At 37.6% G+C, this 19,816-nt stretch overlaps 1 protein-coding gene across 10 annotated transcripts in view; it reads right to left on the bottom strand.

Annotated features, from left to right (window-relative positions):
- Nucleotides 1–19,816, bottom strand: part of NEB (nebulin) — a 220,411-nt gene that overhangs the window by 125,325 nt on the left and 75,270 nt on the right. For all 10 annotated transcript variants that reach the window (XM_058300922.1, XM_058300921.1, XM_058300925.2 and 7 more), the window contains exons 61-76: nucleotides 19,140–19,244; nucleotides 18,012–18,119; nucleotides 15,709–16,020; nucleotides 15,364–15,570; nucleotides 14,794–14,898; nucleotides 13,764–13,871; nucleotides 9,368–9,679; nucleotides 8,968–9,171; nucleotides 5,321–5,425; nucleotides 3,994–4,101; nucleotides 3,342–3,653; nucleotides 2,718–2,921; nucleotides 2,333–2,437; nucleotides 2,142–2,249; nucleotides 848–1,159; nucleotides 347–550 (exon numbers count right to left, since the gene is read on the bottom strand). In XM_058300922.1, the coding sequence (XP_058156905.1) occupies nucleotides 347–550; nucleotides 848–1,159; nucleotides 2,142–2,249; nucleotides 2,333–2,437; nucleotides 2,718–2,921; nucleotides 3,342–3,653; nucleotides 3,994–4,101; nucleotides 5,321–5,425; nucleotides 8,968–9,171; nucleotides 9,368–9,679; nucleotides 13,764–13,871; nucleotides 14,794–14,898; nucleotides 15,364–15,570; nucleotides 15,709–16,020; nucleotides 18,012–18,119; nucleotides 19,140–19,244 (2,919 nt within the window). The remainder of the gene's footprint in view (nucleotides 1–346; nucleotides 551–847; nucleotides 1,160–2,141; nucleotides 2,250–2,332; nucleotides 2,438–2,717; nucleotides 2,922–3,341; nucleotides 3,654–3,993; nucleotides 4,102–5,320; nucleotides 5,426–8,967; nucleotides 9,172–9,367; nucleotides 9,680–13,763; nucleotides 13,872–14,793; nucleotides 14,899–15,363; nucleotides 15,571–15,708; nucleotides 16,021–18,011; nucleotides 18,120–19,139; nucleotides 19,245–19,816) is intronic.

The raw sequence follows: 19,816 nt of genomic DNA, 5'->3' as shown, positions 1-19,816 counted from the left end.
CATACACATTAGCAGAGCTCTACACCTCAAGGGATTAGTTCATAGAACAGATATTTATAATTACTTTTTGATCATCTGAAATACATGTTTACATTTAAAAGGAATGTGAGAGTAAGCATCATTTACACAGAGGTTATTTTTTCCAAAAGAAGTACACCATTTTTATCAAAACTGTGATGTAATAACTGAAGTAAATACTAAAATATAAAGGTGACGTATATCTCATTGGTTATTTGACAGATGTCGTGGTGGTTCAGTGCTCTCTTTCTCTCTTTCTTAATGATGCTCCTTTTTTTGATTCAACTGTAGGAGCCTGACCTCAAGTCTCTGAGTCTTGAAGTCTCACCTTGTTCATGGTGATGGCGTTGTTCTTAGCCAACACTTGTTCTAGAGAATCCGTCACACTGGTAAATTTCAGTTTGTCTGGAGGTTGGCGATAAATTTTATCACTCAAAATTTCAGTTGCTCGTTTGCATTTTTCCACATCCAAAGAGCCAATGGGCACCCAGCCGATGCCTCTCAACCACTGGAGATCTGACTTGTACATGTTCTGTTGACACAAACATAAAATAAATATTTGTCCCTGCATTGGGAAAGCATTTTCATTTAAAGGATATGTGATAAAGTAGAAGAACTCTTGAAAATATTGTTTGGTGGTTAGGAGAGGTATCAGACAAGATCTTTTTTTGCCTGGAGGGTTAAAGGATTAATATTCACAAGGAGGAAAACATTTTCTTTCCTCCCTACCAGGACTGGCAAGCCTGGTGCCATCTACTTCTGCCTCTTCCAGGGAGTGTTAACGCGCTGATTTCCTACCCTGCGTATTATTATGGTTCTCGATACTCACGTCGCTCTGGAGGTCGTAGGCCTGCCGAGCGTGGATGACGTCGTTTTGGTCGGGCAGGCAGGTCCACTGGTGCAGGTAGTTCTTATAGTCCACGTCGCTCACCAAGGCCTGGCACTTCTTGGCCAGCACCACCCCCAGCATGTCCACCGGGCTGCTGAACTTGGTCTTCCACTTCTCAAAGTCCTTCTTGTACTCCCTGTTACTCTGCATCTTGGCCACATGCATGGACCACATCATCTTGGGGTCGTCGTGTATAGCTCGGGCACCAATGTGGTGGCCAAGTTGCTTGCGATAGCCTTCTTTGTACTTGTACTAGAAGAAGAAAAAGTCTGCTAGTTACCTATTTTAATTTTTAGTAAAAAGCAGTTATTAGGCCCAAGTTTTCCTAGTCATTAAAAATGATTTTTGTCTGAATGTATAAATAATATATACATCTTGTAAAATCTTTGAAAATAAATAGAGTATGTATAAGCACACAAAAGAAAATAAAATTTAATACATGATACTATCATTCAGAGATAATGAAAAAACTGCTAACTTTTTTGTGGTTGGTGCATGTGTATGTAACAGAGAGAGAATAAAATTAGGAGCCATATTGTATATGCTCTTTTCAGTTGTCATAGAGCATTTCTCTGTGTCATTAAATATTTTCAAACATGATTTTTAATGGTAGCAGTTATTCCATCATATGGATATATCATAATATACTTAAACCTTCCCAGACTGTTCAAAATTTATTTTTAAATTATAATGGTTACACCCCATATTAAGGAAAGAAAAGTAAAAATAAATATATTTGGCTCCATGGACCAAAAACATGGAAAGATAAAAATTTCCAGATAATGAGCAAACCTATCCAAATGCAGAGGCAAGCATATGGTTCAGATGGATGGCTGAACTTTGAATAGATAATGCATCTCGTTACTTGGTCCTTGTAGGTTCTTTGGTTCATAAAGCAAGGGCTGGGTTTTAAAGGAACACTACAATGAATTTGATTTTATACAACAAATACATTATATAGAAAAGCTAAAAAGATGGTTCAACTATAGTCAAATATCCAATGCTTTTGTCCAGCAGGAAATGGACATGTTTTAAAATGCATGTTGCTAAGGACTTGGTCATAGTTAGAAGTTAGCCTTTGTGTTGAGAATTCTATCACCAAGATTTGACGTTACTGTTGAAAAAGAAACTGTTAGCAAGAGCTTTACGCTCATAGCTGGCTTTCTCTACAATACTTCTACAAGAGAGAAAGAAATCTTTGGGGCAAATCAAGCAACTTTTTAGCTGTACTTACTTCACTTGCAATATCTCTGGAGGCTTTGGCTGCCTGGATGGGAATTGCATCTAGCCGCATGTCATAGCCTTTCTTCTTGGCTTCTTCTAGGCCAAGTTTATATAGTTTCTGAAATAATAAATAATTGTAAGTCTGATTTGAAAAATGCATTGTAAGAAAAATGTATCATGTACCATGACTATATTGCTTACCCCACTGTAATTTATTTTGTTTTGTTTAGCGAGTAAAACTTCCGGGGTATCTGGCATAATGTGGACACTGGTTTTATCTTTATCCCAAGCTTCTGTATAGAGGCGCTAAAACAAACAAAAAGATGAGGCTAGTACAGGCCAGCAATGAATGCATACATTAAAATCATCTGATTCTTAATAAGAATAAAGAGAGTCTTCTCTATGAGCTGGTGTTTGTGACGACTTCAGGTCTAGATGTCTCATGTCAGTAGGAAATATAAAACTTACCTCAAAGCCACTTTAATATCAATGAAAACAATTTGAACATGAATTTGCTTTTGTAGAGTCAGATTTCGATGTTTATACACACACAATCAATAACACCCTTAATCAAAAAAGGACTTACGTGGTTCATGGTAATAGCATTGTTTTTTGCCAAAACCATTGGTATAGAGTCCATAAGGCTGGAAAACTTGAATTTATCTGGGTGTTGACGGTAAACATGGTCACTCAAAATCTGGGATGCTCTTTTGTTCTTCTCATCCTCGAGAGAACCACTAGGAAGCCAGCCAATGCCTTTTAGCCACTGAAGGTCAGCCTTGTACAAATTCTGAAATTGCAAATGACAAACAACTTCAGAAAGCATAACAATATGCTCCCAAGTGAATACATTTTCATTACATATTTTAATACTTGAATTCTTGGGAAATTTTATGCCTTAGCATGTCTTTTGAACTAACAAAATAGATTAAAAGCATAGTCTTGAAAAACATTTTAGACCGAGGCAAATAGAGAAAAATTCTTCACATAATAAAAGAAGCTTCCACCAAAGCAGTGGGGACTGTGCTGGCTCTTTCCTTGTGAAAACAATGGGGTCTCCTGATGTTTGGGTGACGGGTTAGAGCTCGGACATTGGTCCAGGGAAGTGGAACTCAGTGGTGTAAATTCACCTCCCCTCACTTTGGAAGAGTTTTGGTATTTAGAAAAGCAGATACACATTTAATTGGCCAAAGTTAAACCTTAAACTCACGTCGCTCTGGAGGTCGTAGGCCCGCCGCGCGTGGATGACGTCGTTCTGGTCGGGCAGGCAGGTCCACTGGTGCAGGTAGTTCTTGTAGTCCACGTCGCTCACCAAGGTCTGGCACTTCTTGGCCAGCACCACCCCCAGCATGTCCACTGGGCTGCTGTACTTGGTCTTCCACTTCTCAAAGTCCTTCTTGTACTCCCTGTCGCTCTGGATCTTGGCCACGTGCATGGACCACATCATCTTGGGGTCATCCTTAATGTCACGGGCGCCAATATGGTGGCCAAGCTGCTTGCGAAAACCTTCCTTGTACTTGTACTAAAGGAAAAAAAAATGTATCTCATTTCTTTCAAAATTAACTTGTGTTGCTATGTTTGTGGCTACTTACCCAATTAAGTATTTGGGTAAGAACTGGGAGAGCAACAGATTGCAGTTTTTGCATAAAGAAGATTAAAGGCTAACTTCAGCTACAAATTCCATATCTCACAAATGCATCCTTGACCTTGTTCTCATCCCTGGGGTGCATCTCTGGGATCATTTCACTCTGTTTTAATGTGTTACTCCTTAGAAGATTTTGTTCAATTTAAAATTAAATTTGAGACTGCTTTGAAGTTATAGATTGCAATTGAATCAGCACAAGCAGGGTATAAAGTCTTACTTCACTGGCAATTTCCCGAGATGCTTTTGCTGCTTTGATTGATATGGCATCAAGAGGAAGATCGTAACCTTTTCTCTTCAGCTCCTCATAGCCCAATCGGTAGAGTTTCTGTTAAGAAAGTAGATCACTTTGGAAAAAAATGTTCTAAATGAATGGCTGCAGCACAATGCATGCAATATGCTAAATATTTTAAGAGACCATGAGAATAGTACCTGTAATCTAGAATTCATAAATATAATTGGAAATAATGCCCACTGATTGCTAACGATCCTGTGTTAACTGTTAAAGCTCTTTGGTTACCTAGATCAACAGAATGAAATGTCAGCTCTTCCCAAATCCTCCTGAGAATGAGGTAGGAGTAAATTGGTAGAGAAATGAAATGAAATATCATTTAGTTACTGTTTTCCACTTAACTTTGAGGGTTTCATTAGAATTTTGGTTAGCAAGCAAGAGCAATGTCTTTCTGTCTAACTCCTCTGGTGGAGAAAAATCATGCTTAATGGGCTATCTCTTTCATGTAGCTAATACATTGTGAAATAGACTCTATTTCCCAGATAGGACTGTCCAAAGTAGGGTCTACATCTGTAGACCTTCATAATTTTTTAAATTTAAGATTTTTTGAGAAAAGTTTAAATATCTTATCTAAAAAGCTTAAGTGAAATAATTTTCTTCTTTAGGTATTACTTGAGTAAATTGTTGAGAATACAATTTAAAATGTAATTTTATCCAGAAACCAGATTGGTTTAAATGCCTGTTGGTCCCAGTCTTGTGTTTATAAATTTTAGCCCTTTGTGACATTATTCTAATATACTTAATGTTCAAGTTATTCCCCGGTAGAGTTTGGAATTGGGTTCAAAATATTTAATTTTCAGAACTATACATTTCAGATGATTTTATTATGATTACCTAAAAATAAAATGAAATGAAATTCTCCAGCATGGGCATTATATGTTTATTCATTAAAAGTTTCATTGGCTATGTAATACGAGTCAGACACTAGGCTAGGTAAGCCCTGAAGATCCAATGTCAATCCTCTTTGTTACCTAAGAGCTCCCACACATGTAGAAGTGATATAAACCATTACATTACAATGAGGTTTGTAATAATGAACTGTAAAGGGAAGAGGGCGTGAGTCCTCTAGCTCTGACATAGGGAGTGCAAACATTTTGATGTTTAAGCTAAAAGCCACTAAATGAGGAATCTAAATCACATAGAGTTTATTAATAAAAATGACCCAAGAACTCAGAATAACTTCCAAATGACTTTGCTGACCCTGAAGCAATTAAAATGAGCTTTCGGAAAACACATGCTGTATTTAGAAACTTACATCACTTGTATTGATTAAGTTAGCTTTAGCCAGAATAATGTCAGGTGTATCAGGCATGATGTGAATTTGAGTCTTGTCCTTGTCCCAAGCTTCTCTATAAAGTCTCTAAAATTAGAAATAAGAGTTTTTCAGTGGTGTTGTTAGATTAATGAATGACATAGTTTATTTCAGCCAGGGTTACTGAAAATGCATCTGAACTAGACATTATAATTGATAACACAATCAGATAACATAAGCAGAAAACAGATGAGTATTCCTTGACTTACCTGGGATATAATAATTGTCTTTCAAGATACTGATTATGGATCACTTTTTAAAACGTACAGATAATCCTGCTTTTAGGAAATCAAACCATGTAATTAGAGCATTTCCCAGTATCATTAAATGGAACAGCAATTCCCCATCTTTGGGGTGTTAAACATTCTTCTCAGTGTTTAATTGGGAGACAGCCCTCATCTCAAAAAGAACATATTCAAAGTATACATAGAAATTAGGGAGTCTCATTTCCTATGTGGCTTATTAATTATAGTTTTACTATATAGTTATATTATTTATAGTTATACCTTTTAATTGTTTGAGGTGAAAGTTTGATGAGAAACAGGATATTTGCATAGTATCAGAGAATCTTCTTATTAGAGTAAAATGGTAACTTGACACTGGAGAAATCCAGCAGACACCACTGTAATCAAGTTATCAAAGATAAATGATCCTTAATAGGACAATTTGATATCGTATGTTTCCTGACATGATTTACCGAGATATGATGTACAACATGAGATAATCATGCAAAAAATACGGAACTTGGATCTAATCATAAAGAAACTCCAGATAAAACCAAATTGAGGGGGATTCTACAAAATAATTGGCCTGTGGTCTTCAGAAGTATCAAAGACTTGAAAGAAAAAGAAATACTGAGGAACCAGTCTAGAATAAAGGAGATTACAAAGACATGACAGGTAAATTCAATGTGTGATCTTGAATTGGATTCTGAATCAGATTTTTTTTTTCCTTTTGCTATAAAGATCATTAGTGATAAAATTGAAAAAACTCTGTAGAATAGATAACAATACTGTGTAAACATTGAATCACTGATTTTGATAATTGCACTGTGGCTATATAGGAAATAATAATAATGTTTTTAGGAAATAATGCACACTGAAGTATTTAGGGGGTAAAGTGGCACCATGAAGGAATATATAAATATACATGCAAAAGAAAGAGAGAGAGAGATTGAGAGATACAATGAATGTGGTAAACTCTTAACATTTGGGGAATTTGGGTGAAGGTTATATATGTGTATACTTATATGGGAATTATTTGTGCTATTTTTGCAACTTTTCTGTATGCTTGGAATTATTTCAAAATAAAAGTCCTATCAGTTCCTTGGACTTGTCACTTTCCCTTTGAGGTGTGTGGTGTGGGGTATGTGGGTTTGTCAATTTTCTCCTCCCCGAGCATGCTTCTGTCTCTAGAACCCAGAAAAGTCATTAAAACCTTCAAGAGCAAAAAAAGCAAGCCTTGTTAATTTCCATATATGTTTGCATTTCAATTCTGCACTGTTTTTCTGATTCAGCACGACCAGGGTTTCACAACCTCCGCACTATTGGCATTGTATACTGGATGATTCTTTGTGGTGAGGGGCTGTCCTGTGCATTGTGGGATGTTTTGCAGCATCCTTGACCTCTATCCACTCGATGCCAGTAGCATACCATCCCCAAATCATGACAACTAAAAATGTGCCCAGATATTACCAAATGTACCCTCTGGGACAAAATTGGCCCTGACTGAGAGCTAAAGCATATCATATCTTCACCACACAGGTCTCCTCCTAACATCTAACTACAGATTTCGTACTTCCAAGAAGTCATTTCTTTGTTGCCAGGTGCCACTTTCACCCCATGGCATGCAGAGAGCATGCTGAGATGAGTTTGACACTAAGATAGATGTGTTGGTCTATTCAAAAGCAGACACAGCAGGCTCAAGGACCCCAGCTGGTTGCCCCGAGGCTGGAGGAAATCAGTGTCTCAGCATTCCTAAATGAGGGCACAATGGTGTGGAGATCTACCCAGGGCATTTACACTGATGACTTATGATTCAGAGTTTCTCTCTTGCTCATCTTATTAGTCAGAGCTTTGTATGTAGCCCTGTTTCATAGAGTACAAAGAAACTTGGATTCCAAATCTGATGCTTTATCAGTCAGCCAATTGGATTCAAATTGCAATCAGAAAAGAAAGGAAGAAGAAATGAAAACTTAAACATTAATAATGAAGCTGACAGATAAGCATTTACTGTAAGTTTTGGATTGCAAAATTGCAAAATGACTATGGAAAGTTGATTGGGAAGAGGGGAGCCACAATTCTCAGATACTTACTATGAGCTTATTATGGGCTTATACATTATATAAAACTTCTACTATATACATGTGAAAATAGATCTTATGTACAGTTTATATATTCAAATCCTTCTAAGATTCAAATGGTTATGGTTATATACCTATTTAAATCTTACCATTTCCAGAATTTCAGGGTTATGCTTCTACTTGAACAGTGGTAAGTTATCTTTCTCTTTTCTGCAGAGAATTTACTCTACCCTGATATCGTTCATTTACTTTGCTCAATAAATATTTATCAAGCCCTGTTGGAGGTTCCCTCTTGCTAGGTTTGCAAGGTCTTGCTAGGTTTGTGAATTCACAAGCTTTGACTCAGTTCCCCTGACATACATTGAAGAAAGACAAGGCACCACCCACCCCCCGCGTTAAGCCTACGTGTCTGAAAGCACAGTACTTCCCCAAAGGTTGAGCAAAGAAACCATGTAGAAATGGGAATAAAGGGAGACCTTTACTCCCTGCAGATCAAAGCACTACCCTGCTCCTCCAGCATTCCAAGAAAACATAACTCCTAACCCACTACCCTCTAGCCATACAAGGGGAAATTTTCACCTCTAGGGCTTCCTATTGGTCCCTGCTCCTCACTTGGACCCTCAACCCCCAGAAGCAGGCTGAAGTCTCTCTTCAGACCCCCACCATGCCAGTCAGGGAGCTGAAGTCTATTCTTCAGATCCCCTCCATTGGGATAGCTTCCCAATAAACTTTCTGCCTGCAATCAGTCTCCACGTCCCAGTGAGTGGCCCCTTTTCTCCAACAAGCCCCTAGTATATGCCAGATGCTGCTTGCAGTGCTGGAGAAGAATATAATTTGAAGATGGGATATATAATTATTTACTGTGACTTAGTATCAACAATTTATCTTGATTCAGCTACATTAAATGCATTACATTTAGCAGAAAATAAACTCTTGATAACATTTCCACTGTGCCTGTGTGAAAAAGACTGTTCTGCCTCATTCACTCTACACTAACAACAACAAAAAAACTGGCTCTTTAATACAGTCAAATTTCAAAGAAAAAAAATATGTGATAGCTTTCTCACTACATGCTGAATGAATAAACAAGCTTTGGGCGAGAAACATACACACTAACTCATTTTTGCACCATTTAGTGTTGGATAATTGATAATTCCAATGAAGCAACTGAATATAAGACACTATGCTTTGCTGTGCTATGTTCTACTCATTTGTTTAGCAAATGCTCATTGAGCACCTGCCAGGGAACTGACACTATAATCCACTTTATTTCCAAAGAGTTACTTACATCACTCCTATTTTTGGCATTTGCCTTTGCCAAAACTATGTCCATGGCATCAGGAATGCTGGTGAACTTGTTTTTGTCCGGTGGTTGACGATATTTCTTTTCACTGATGATTTCTGAAGCCCGTTTGTTCTTTTCTGCCTCCAAAGACCCAAGAGGGCTCCAACCTATGCCTTTCAGCCACTCCAGGTCAGACTTATATATATTCTGTGAAAGGACAAAGCAAGACATAAAAGTCCTGTCCTCACCTGGACCCTCTACTCAAGTGATTTATGTATTACAGAAAGACACATTTTAGATTTTTGATAATAATAATTCCTCTTTCTAGTTTCCGTCTACTACCAAATGGAGATATATGAGCTACAAAGTAATGCTTTAACTGTTTTATTTAATAGAAACTGACCTCACTCTGTAGTTCGTAAGCTTTTTTAGCTTGAATAACATCATTCTGGTCAGGCAAGCATGTCCACCCATGTAGGTAGTTCTTATAGTCCACGTCACTGACCAAGGCCTGGCACTTCTTGGCCAGCACCACCCCCAGCATGTCCACTGGGCTGCTGTACTTGGTCTTCCACTTCTCAAAGTCCTTCTTGTACTCCCTGTCACTCTGCATTTTGGCTACATTCATGGACAACACAAGCTTTGGATCGTCTTCCAAGTTCCGGAATCCAATATGGTGGCCAAGTTGCTTGCGGTAGCCTTGTTTGTATTTAAACTGAAATCAGAGGCAACACAGTTGTTTCATTAACATAAGGAAATGTCAAGTTAAGCTCAATTTGCTTTGTTTGCACACATCTATTTTCCACAACTAAAATGACAGAAGGGATGTCTGTACTAACTTAGTAAGAAATGTAAAGCCATGTTTAAGTGGAGGCTTCCAAAGAAACCTATTCTAGTTGAATATCAAGAGAGGTTGTGGGAAGCAGATTTGGCTCAACTGATGGAGCATCCACCTACCACATGGGAGGTCCAGGGTTCAAACCTAGGGCCTCCTGACCCTAGGTGAGCTGGCCCACATGCAGTGCTGATGCACACAAGGAGTACCCTGCCATGCAAGCGTGTCCCCCTTGTAGGGGAGCCCCACTTGCAAGGAGTGAGCCCTGCAAGGAGAGCTGCCCCACACGAAAAAAGCACAGCCTGCCCAGGAGTGGTGTCGCACACACGGAGAGCTGACGCAGCAAGATGATGCAACAAAAAGAGACACAGATTCCCAATCCCGTTGACAGGAATGCAAGCAGACACAAAACAACACACAGAGAATAGATAGAGAACAGACAATGGGGGAAGGGGAGAGAAATAAAAAACAAATCTTTGGGAAAAAAAAAGGTTGTGATGAGAAATTAGTTCCAACTAGAGGCAGAAATATATGCTAGGATGTGATAGACATTGTATATTCTGACTTTAGGATAGTATTTGATAAATCTCTTGTGATGATGGAATAATGAAGTATGAGCTAAATGGCAGAAAAGTTAGGACTAATGCTGAATAGGTCTAATAATGTAGATTAATTTGTTAAGTAGAAGGTTTTTTTGTGATTTGCCATCTGGTTATGTCATATAGCCTTGTACTGCTCAAGATCCATATCTTGCAAGCACAGGTAGCAAAGAAAAGGTAGTTGTTAGATTAGAAGGAAGATGCCACAAGATCTCAACATACTGCTCTGATGGGTCAAAATAAACTAGATAAATTTAAGAGAGCTAATGTAAAATTCTGCATTTGACTTTAATTGGAGAAACATTGCATCAGAACTAGTTTAAAATCACATCATAATAATGATAGTAATAATAGTGTTTACTTTATGATGGGTGCTGAATCAAATATTACACCACAGATATTATGAAAGTAGTACCGTAGATTCCGTATGGGGCACAGAGTAAGGCAACTCCAAAGCTCATTTATTCTGGGCTGACCTCTCTTATCAGAGAATCTTGTTAAAAAAATAAGACTCAGTTTTGAGGCACTCTATTTTTAGAGTGGGATTGGGGGAAAATAGTATAAATCAAAAATAGAATGACAAGATGATTAAATAATGCATAAATCCAAGAACAAAGAACAGGCAAACAACTTGTAATATATGAGGTGATATCAGGTGGAAGAGGAAATAAGCTACTTTATGGTGTTCTAGAACACAGACCTGAGCTGATTGGTTAAATATTTAAGGTTAAAGTGAGGAAGTATATAATGACACTGAGAAATGACCCCGACAAGGAAATGGCTTGCCCTGAATGATATCAAAGGTCGTCCACAGACTGAATGACTACTTGTTAGGGATGGAGAGAAGGTAGACATTGGGTGGGAGATTATATTAAATAATCTTTAAATTATCTTCTAACTCTAAATGCTTTGATTTAACTCATTAAATTAAGAACCTATAATAGGTATTTCTGATTTTCTGAAATTTTGTAGATATAAAAACCATTTGACAGTGGGAGGAGATAAACTCTCCTGTCTCTACAATGGTGGAAAAGTTTTCTTATAGCTAATTTAATTTTAGAATAAGATTTCAAAAGGTTCTAACTAATAGGTTTACACAAAAAGAAATCACCCATTGGGTTGTTGGAAAAATATTGATGTTATTTCTTCAATTCCTAACTTATGGGGAGCATATAACATTAAATGAAAATGAGTTTACTGTTTGAAAAACATTCAAACACAATGGTTGCTTTTAGGATCATCACCACATTGATTCATTTCAACAAGGTATTGCCCCTGCAAGGGAGAGAGTAAGTAATAATACACAATCTAAGTAATTTCCCATCACTTCTGGAGTGCCACAGATTCACTGGACTAGAGAGGATCTTTCTTTATATTCTTATGATTTACAGTCAGATTCTGTCTTTAGACATTCTTTCTCCCTGCTCTGTACTTTAATACTCATATTGAACCAAATCCTCCTTTTGTTTTAAAGATTTTTTAAAAATATATTTTTTATTCTTTTTAAGAAGATACATAGATTATATAAGATGTGTTTTAAAGATTTTGATTAAGGATTGTGCTTCTCTATCAAATTCTGGTAATTTATTCTCTATAACCAGGGCCCTTTGAATATTTTCATGGTTAATTCTTGGGATTAACAAAACAATGTTTATTTTTATGCACAATATCTGTATCAAATCTTTATACAATTTTAATTGATCAATGGGGATATATGTGATTTTTTCACCAAATTTTGCCCTATCCGATTGCAACTAGAAGCTGCATTTTGGAGAGTGGGTATTCTTTTTTTTCCCCACTTTTGTTTTGTTTTTATCTTTATTTATTTTTTTAAATATTACTTTCGAAAATTATGAGGTCTCCATATCCCCCACTCCCCTTATCTTTCTCCTCCCCCCATAACAACAATCTCCTCTATCATCATGAAATATTCATTGCATTTGGTGAATACATCTCTGAGCACCGCTGCACCTCATGGTCAATGGTCCACACCATAGCCCACACTCTTCCCACATTCCACCCAGTGGGCCATGGGAGGACATACAATGCCTGGTAACTGTCCCTGAAGCACCACCCAGGACAACTCCAAGTCCCAAAAAAGCCTCCACATCTCATCTCTTCCTCCCATTCCCTACCCCCAGCAGCCACCATGGCCACTTTCTCCACACCAATGTCACATTTTCTTCGATTACTAATCACAATAGTTCATGAATAGAGTATCAGTAAGTCCACTCTAATCCATACTCTATCCTCCATCTGTGGACCTTGGATTTGTTGTGTCCACTTTTTTCACTTTTTAATGCACCTTATTTTTTTTGCAGATTTTCTTATTATCTTTTTTTAAAAAAAGATACATAGATCACACACAATGTTACATTAAAAAATATAAGAGGTTCCCATATACTCCACTTCCCATAACCTCCACTCCACCCACATCAACAACTAAGAAGTTGATGAAAGAAGTCATTAGTGTGGTACATTCATTGCAATTGATGAATACATTCTGGCGCATTGCTACACAGCATGGATCATAGTTTACATTGTAGTTTACACTCTCTCCCAGTCCATTCAGTGAGTCATGGCAGGATATATAATGTCCTGCATCTATACCTGCAATATCATTCAGGACAACTCAAGTCCTGAAATGCCCCCATATCACACTTCTTTTTCCCTCTCCCTGCCTTCAGTAACTCCATGGCCACTATCTCCACATCAGTGATACAATTTCTTCCATTATTAGAGTCACAATAATTCTATAGCAGAATACCAGTAAGTTCACTCTAATCCATATTTTATTCCCCCAAGAGAATGAGTATTCTTTTTCTAATGATGTTGGGCCAGATATCCAGCCAGAAAATAGATTTAAGTTCTCTAGACCTTAAATTTAAATTCCTGAACTTTTCCTGGAATTTTTATGCCCCAAGCTAGTTTTTTATAATTGCGTAAATTTAAGGATGGGTGAAATAAAAGAATTGACAGTTAATTTAAAAATATGTACACATAAAATTCATCAGGTTGTTGGGCTTAATATATTATCTAGCACTTTAAATTTGTCTAAAATAGACAAATAGAAAACAAGGAAATTATTTTCAGGTAAAGTAGGGAAAAACAGAAATCTCTGGATCCTTTGCAAAGTCTAGAAAGTAGCATCTTAGTGTAATGAATCTTACAGGTTTTCTGGCCCAACTGCTATTTAGGAAGTCTCTTTTTTTATATGATCAGTGATAAAGGAAGAGTGAATTCTGGGTAGATGAAGTGAGTAGGAAAGGATGAAGGAACAACACTACAGTTGTAAAATATTACTGACATTAAGTTACCTGACTCAGATAGAAAGATAATCTTAGAGAAGTTAAATGAGTACTTACATCACTAACAATATCTCTTGAAGCTTTGGCCAGCTGCACAGAAATTGCATCAAGTGGGAGATCATAGCCTTTCTTCAAAGCTTCTTCCCATCCAAGTTTATAGGATTTCTGAAAATGAAAGAAATTCTTTAGTATTATTATTTCTAGATTTTAAAAACCCCCAAAGATTATTAAGCAAAAGTTTATCTAGGGAGTAGACATCAGATTCTAACATCTTTTATCTTGTCTCGAAAGATACAAATAAAAATAAAACAAAGTATTAAGTAGAGTAGAAACAGCACTGACTTAGCATTTTATGACCTAGCTCCAACTTTTTGTATCTGAAATTTTCAGGTGAGATATATGAGCTTGACTTTTAAAATTGTTCAGAGACAATATATTCATACTAGGTAACTTTCTCCGTAAGTTAAGTACATAGATATTAGATAATCAGTAAAAACACAAAAATTCAGGTCATGAAATTTTAATTAAGTGATAAAAATAGTAGCTAATAAAATGTCTTCTAAGAGTTGCAATAAATGAGTTAACCTTAATCAAAGTCATTGAATGGATGCACATGTGTTAAAACAGGCTAGTAATAAAAGTAACTAATAGTTATCTGGTATTTACTATGACAGGCACTGTGCTCAGAACCTTATGTGGAATTTCCCATTTGGTCCTCACAGCAATCAATGGTATATACATTTTTATGGACCCAATTTTATAAATGAGAAAACTGAGATTTAGACACACAAGTGATTTTCCCCAATACCATGCAGCTCATAAATGGCCCAGACCAAATTCATACCAAGTCTTTTTGATGCAGTTTTTCCTTTCAGCATTTATGGATTCCCTGCTTTGTGCCAGCCACAATGAGTCCAGCACAGGGCCTTTCTCCTTGGAGCATGCAGTCACGGCTGACGTCCTTGCTCTCCTTAACTATTCTGTTTTGCAACATCCTTAAGCTAATCAGTTTAAGTCATTATCAACTGGTTTTACATCACTTAATAAGTCTCAGAACAACTTGAAAGCAATTTTTAAACAGTTTTACCTGGCTGTAGAGTGTTTGATTCTGTTTGGCTTGTAAAATATCTGGTGTATCTGGCATCACATGAATCTTGGTCTTATCCTTATTCCAATCAATGGTATATAAATACTAGGAAGAACAATAACAACAAAAAAGACCTTTGAGATTTGGATAACTACTTAGGGCAACAGGAAAGAAAAGAATCTATACATGTAAAAGGAGTAAATACACTCAATTTGACATATATTAAACAAGTAACTAAAATAATATATGATTCAGAAAAGATACCAAAACTGCACTCATATTTTTAAAAATAATCTTTTGAATATTTTCCTTCTTCTAGAGTAGATAAGCAGCACTTCAGCTAAAATGATAATAATAGTAAAAATATAAATAATTTCTAACCCAATTAGAAGGGTAGGAGATGAAAAAATAAGAGTTGGGAAGGAGAAGAAAATGGTGTGGAGTGATACTCTGAAACTGTTTGCCACTGCCTAGAAGCGGTGGACATGAATTAAATTTCTCAAACAAGAACTGGAGGTGGCTACCCCTTCCTCACTTGGGAGTGGGCTAGGAGGACAGTGTTCCATCTACCTTGTTCATGGTTTGTGCATTCTGCTTGGCAAGCACCATGTCCATGGAGTCGGTCAGTTTCTTAAACTGGAAGTTGCTAGGGTGCTGACGATATTTCTGTTCACTGGCATATTCAGTTGCTTTCTTGGCCTTCTCCACTTCTAGGGAACCAGCTGGACTCCAGCCAAGCCCTTTGTACCACTCATTGTAGTCCTGCTTATATTCATTCTATAAAGAAAAAAGGCAAGTTCTATGTTACCTTATCAATTTAAACTTATAAGTATTTCTCAGCTGGCATGGCCGACTGTGACCCCCCATTCCTATGCTGGGAATCGTGCTGGGAATGCCAAAAGAAGGGAGCCTCACATCACTCTGCATGCGATTCATATTCCTGGCCAGCTCGATGTTCATCGCATCTGGAAGGAGGATGTACTTGTGAATCAGGTGCTTGTAGTTTGTGTTGGTGATGTTGGCTTGGGCATCCTTGGCGGCCGTGACGCTGAGCATGTCTGCAGGGGTGTGGTAGCTGGTCTTTGTCTTCTCGTAGTTTTTCTTGTACTCCCGTTCAGATTGCATCTTAGCCACTTGCATGGAGTGGACTAATTTGGGATCATCCTCAAGACTACGGAAACCAACCATTTTCCCCTTCTCCTTTTCATAATTTTGTTTGTATTTATACTGTAAAGAAAATTTGAATATGTAAGCAGAGAAATCCCTATACTAAAAATCATTTGCGTGCCAACATTCATATTTCATAAAAAGCAATGCTTGCATGGAGTTTTAGTTTACAAAACATGTTTTTCAGATTTATTTTTGCAACTATGTTACTCACAACCATTTTATGAAGTGGATAGCAAAGTTATTATTGCCCCACTTTATAGATGAGTAAGGAGAGGGGCTTGCTATGGTCACGAAGGATTAGAACCCAGATCTTTTGATAATATACCATGCAGACGTGTACACATACTCTGTTGTTAATGTTGAAGAGACCATTAGCAGGTGATAAGAATACAGTAAATGAGAGAAAAAAGCAGAATGTTCCAATAGTAACACTGCCCTGAGAAGCACCCAGCCAGTCATGTACTGATGAGAAAAGGACCCAGTTTTAAAGTGTACCGTATAGTTTTAGAGTATCTTTCAATTTGTGGAGCTCCTTTTCTTTTACGACTTTCTAAACTGGTGTAATGGAAAATAAATTTTACTGTTTAGCATCCCAACTTCCTCCCTAGAGAGGTGTAGCAGTTTGATATTATTGATGAATTCCAAAAAGAAATATTGGATTATGTTTATAAACTCGTCTTTTCCTCTGGGCATATGAGATTATATTGGATTACTTAATCAAGTAACCCTCTTGTGTCAGTAGGGCATTGAGTCCCCACCCACTAAGGGGTGGGGACTCACAGATAAAAGGAATGGCAAAGGACAGAGTTGAAGGTTTTTGATGTTGGAGTTTTGATGTTGGAGTTTGATGCTGAAGCCTTAAGCTGGAGCCCCAGGAAGCAAGTACACAGAGAAAAGAGAAGCAAGTCCCAGGAAGGGAGGAACCCAGAAAGCCTGAACTCTCACTGACATCAGCAGCCATCTTGCTCCAACACATGAAAATAGACTTTGGTGAGGGAAGTAACCTATGCTTATGGCCTGGTATCTGTAAGTTCCTACCCCAAATAAATACCCTTTATAAAAACCAACCAATTTCTGGTATTTTGTATCAGCACCCCTTTGGCTGACTCATACAAGAGGGAAGATCCTGGTCCATTGAGAGCTCCTTCATCTGCCTGTCTCCTGTGAGTATGCAAGCTAGGGGTTAGGAGCTAGGAGAGCTGAATTAACCAGCACTACAGAGGCAGAAGAACTCGGAGTTCTCAGGACCATGTGGGAGTGGGGAAGATGAAGAACACAGAAGGCAGAGGATAGAAAGAGATAGAACTGGCTGGGGCCAGGGGTGAGGTAGAGTGCCCTGAAACGTGCTCCCCGAATGGCCCCCAATCCATTAAACTCTCACTGGGATTGTATTTCTTGTGGAAACAACCCAATAAAAGAATTGTGTTTCATTTCGGTGAGTGCTGTGGCAGTGGTTTGCTGATATACTGGCTCTCTGGGCAGTGGGGGTGAGAAGCCCTAATACGTAGTATTTGTCAATTTCTGTAAATACTCCCACCATGGCCGACGTCAGATGACCAAAGGTTTAACAACTGGTTGGTAAAATTCCCAGTTACGGAGTAATCAGCTCTCATGAACCCAAACGAGGTACCTCCAGAACACTGTTGCAGGAGATACGTGTTAGGAAGACAGATTCTAAGAGGAAGGAGGCAAGAACAACACAAGTCTTTTACCAAGAAAACTTGGTGAAGGACTTCGTAATTCTACAGACCATCATCTTGGTGCTGGAGTTCAGGGTAATTTCACCTAGATCTCACCAGCCCAGAAGCTGACATCTAGGAGGGTCATGTGGTTAGCATTCTGGGTTTTTGTGTGTTTTTTTCTTTCCAGAAACAGCAGAGAAAACATAGGGGCAAGGCTAGGAAGCATTCACAGAGCAGTCCGAAGCTCTTATTAGCAGGCACACTTTCCCCCCCTACTTTATCCACTCAGTTTTTCCAGAACTCAGCCTTTATTATTTTGGCTGAGTACAAATCTCCAGCCAGGGGACTGCTTTCCTTCAGACTTACATCACTTGCAATATCTCTTGAAGCCCTGGCAGCTTGGATAGGAATTGCATCTGCTCTGAGATCATAGCCTTTCTTTCTTGACTCTTCCAAAGAAAGTTTGTAGAGTTTCTGTAAAGAGGGGCAAAGAGAATAGTTTTCTTCTAAATAAGAAAGCTTGGATTTATTTTGAAACAGAAAACTATCTGTATGGCATCCTTTTTATTTTTGAGAAGAATGCTTCATTGATGGTTCAATGGATAAACGTTTTCTCAAGTAACATAATTGACTTAGAAAAAGATATCAGTGACTAACTCAAAAGTATTTTCAAGCAATCACAGAAAAAAATAAAATTTACTGGTTTTTATTAGGTTATAAATGTACTTAAAATAACATGAGAATCCAGTAGATTCATATTGAAGCATATTTTCAAATAACAGTTAAGGAAAAAACTAAAAATAACCGTATTCTTATATCAAAAGAAAATGCTGTTTTATGATTGACACTTTTATTTCTATAATTATGTGGATTCTGCAACCCAAAAAAGGGCAGCAATCCAAAATCCCTGTGGAATTCAAACAAAGAAAAGGAAAAAAAAAAAACCATGTAGGATGAAAGAATTTCCTAGCAACTGTGTTTAAAATAAGAAAGGAAATGAAAGCAATCACCAACCCATATTCTAACCAAGGCTGCAAATTCCTTGTTATGGGGCTTGCCAAACATTCTTCAAGATGTTCACGTTTCCTTTGCGTTTAATTTTTCCCAAGCCCTCTCTTTAGGGCTACCTCAACAACTTGGTGGAGGGGCTCTCTAAGAACGAGGACCTGGGACTCTTTCTCCCTTTTTCTCTTCTCCTGGCCCCCTCCTCTCCTCTTATTGCTAAGTCTCTTGACTTGATAAAGAGTACCTTCTCCTAAACAGAATTCAACCACCCTTCAAGTTCTTAACTGCTCTTGCCCACTCCCATTGGAAGACCTACTCCAACTCTGAGCAAAGCAAGACTAGAAAGAAAAAGAATTTCGTTTGTGGATTTCCACAATTATTTTTAACACATTCACTCTCATAATTGAAAGAAATGTTAATTAGTTGATTTCTTTTAACTGGTTCAAATAGGCAGGAAAGACAAAGGACAACATGGGGGATTATACTTACATCACTCATATTAATTGCATTTGCTTTTGCCAAAACAATCTGGGGGATATCAGGCATGATGTGAACTTTGGTCTTGTCCGCCTCCCATGCTTGTTTGTATAGGTGCTAGAAAGTTTTTTTGAAAAGTGCAAGTTAGTGTTTAAAATCTTGAAATGAGCTTACTTAATATGTATATATCATTGTAGATATCTATCAATATTTTATGCAGTTTCATTAGCTTGTTTAAAAAGATTTAAATGGAAAAGGTATTCATTCAAACAATACAGAGGAAAGGATATAAGATGGAAAGTAAAAGTCTCCTCTCTCACGCACAAGCTGGAGATAGCATCTCCATCCCCCAATTTTCTACCCACATTAAAACCCACATACAGTCCTTTTTAATATAAATGAGGTCATATAATACATAACGTTCTACATCTTGTTTTTTGACTTAGCACTATAGGTTAGACATCTTTGAAGCTTCTTAAAATAATTCATTTAAAGAGTTGTATAGTGTTCCATTAGGAGGTATAACCCAATGAATTTAACCAGTCCTCTGTTGATAAATATTTAGTTTGTTGTTTCCAGCCTTTTTCTACTGGAAGCAATGCTATCATGATCTTGGTGGAGGACATAGAGCTGTGCCATCCAGATACCCATTCAGGGAAGGTCTTGTTGCCCCAACTATTGGCAGACAG

The sequence above is a fragment of the Dasypus novemcinctus genome, chromosome 7 (assembly GCF_030445035.2).
Source record: "Dasypus novemcinctus isolate mDasNov1 chromosome 7, mDasNov1.1.hap2, whole genome shotgun sequence".
NCBI lineage: Eukaryota > Metazoa > Chordata > Mammalia > Cingulata > Dasypodidae > Dasypus > Dasypus novemcinctus.
The sequence above is the reverse complement of the archived record's forward strand: the minus strand, read 5'-3'. Positions and strand labels throughout refer to the sequence as shown.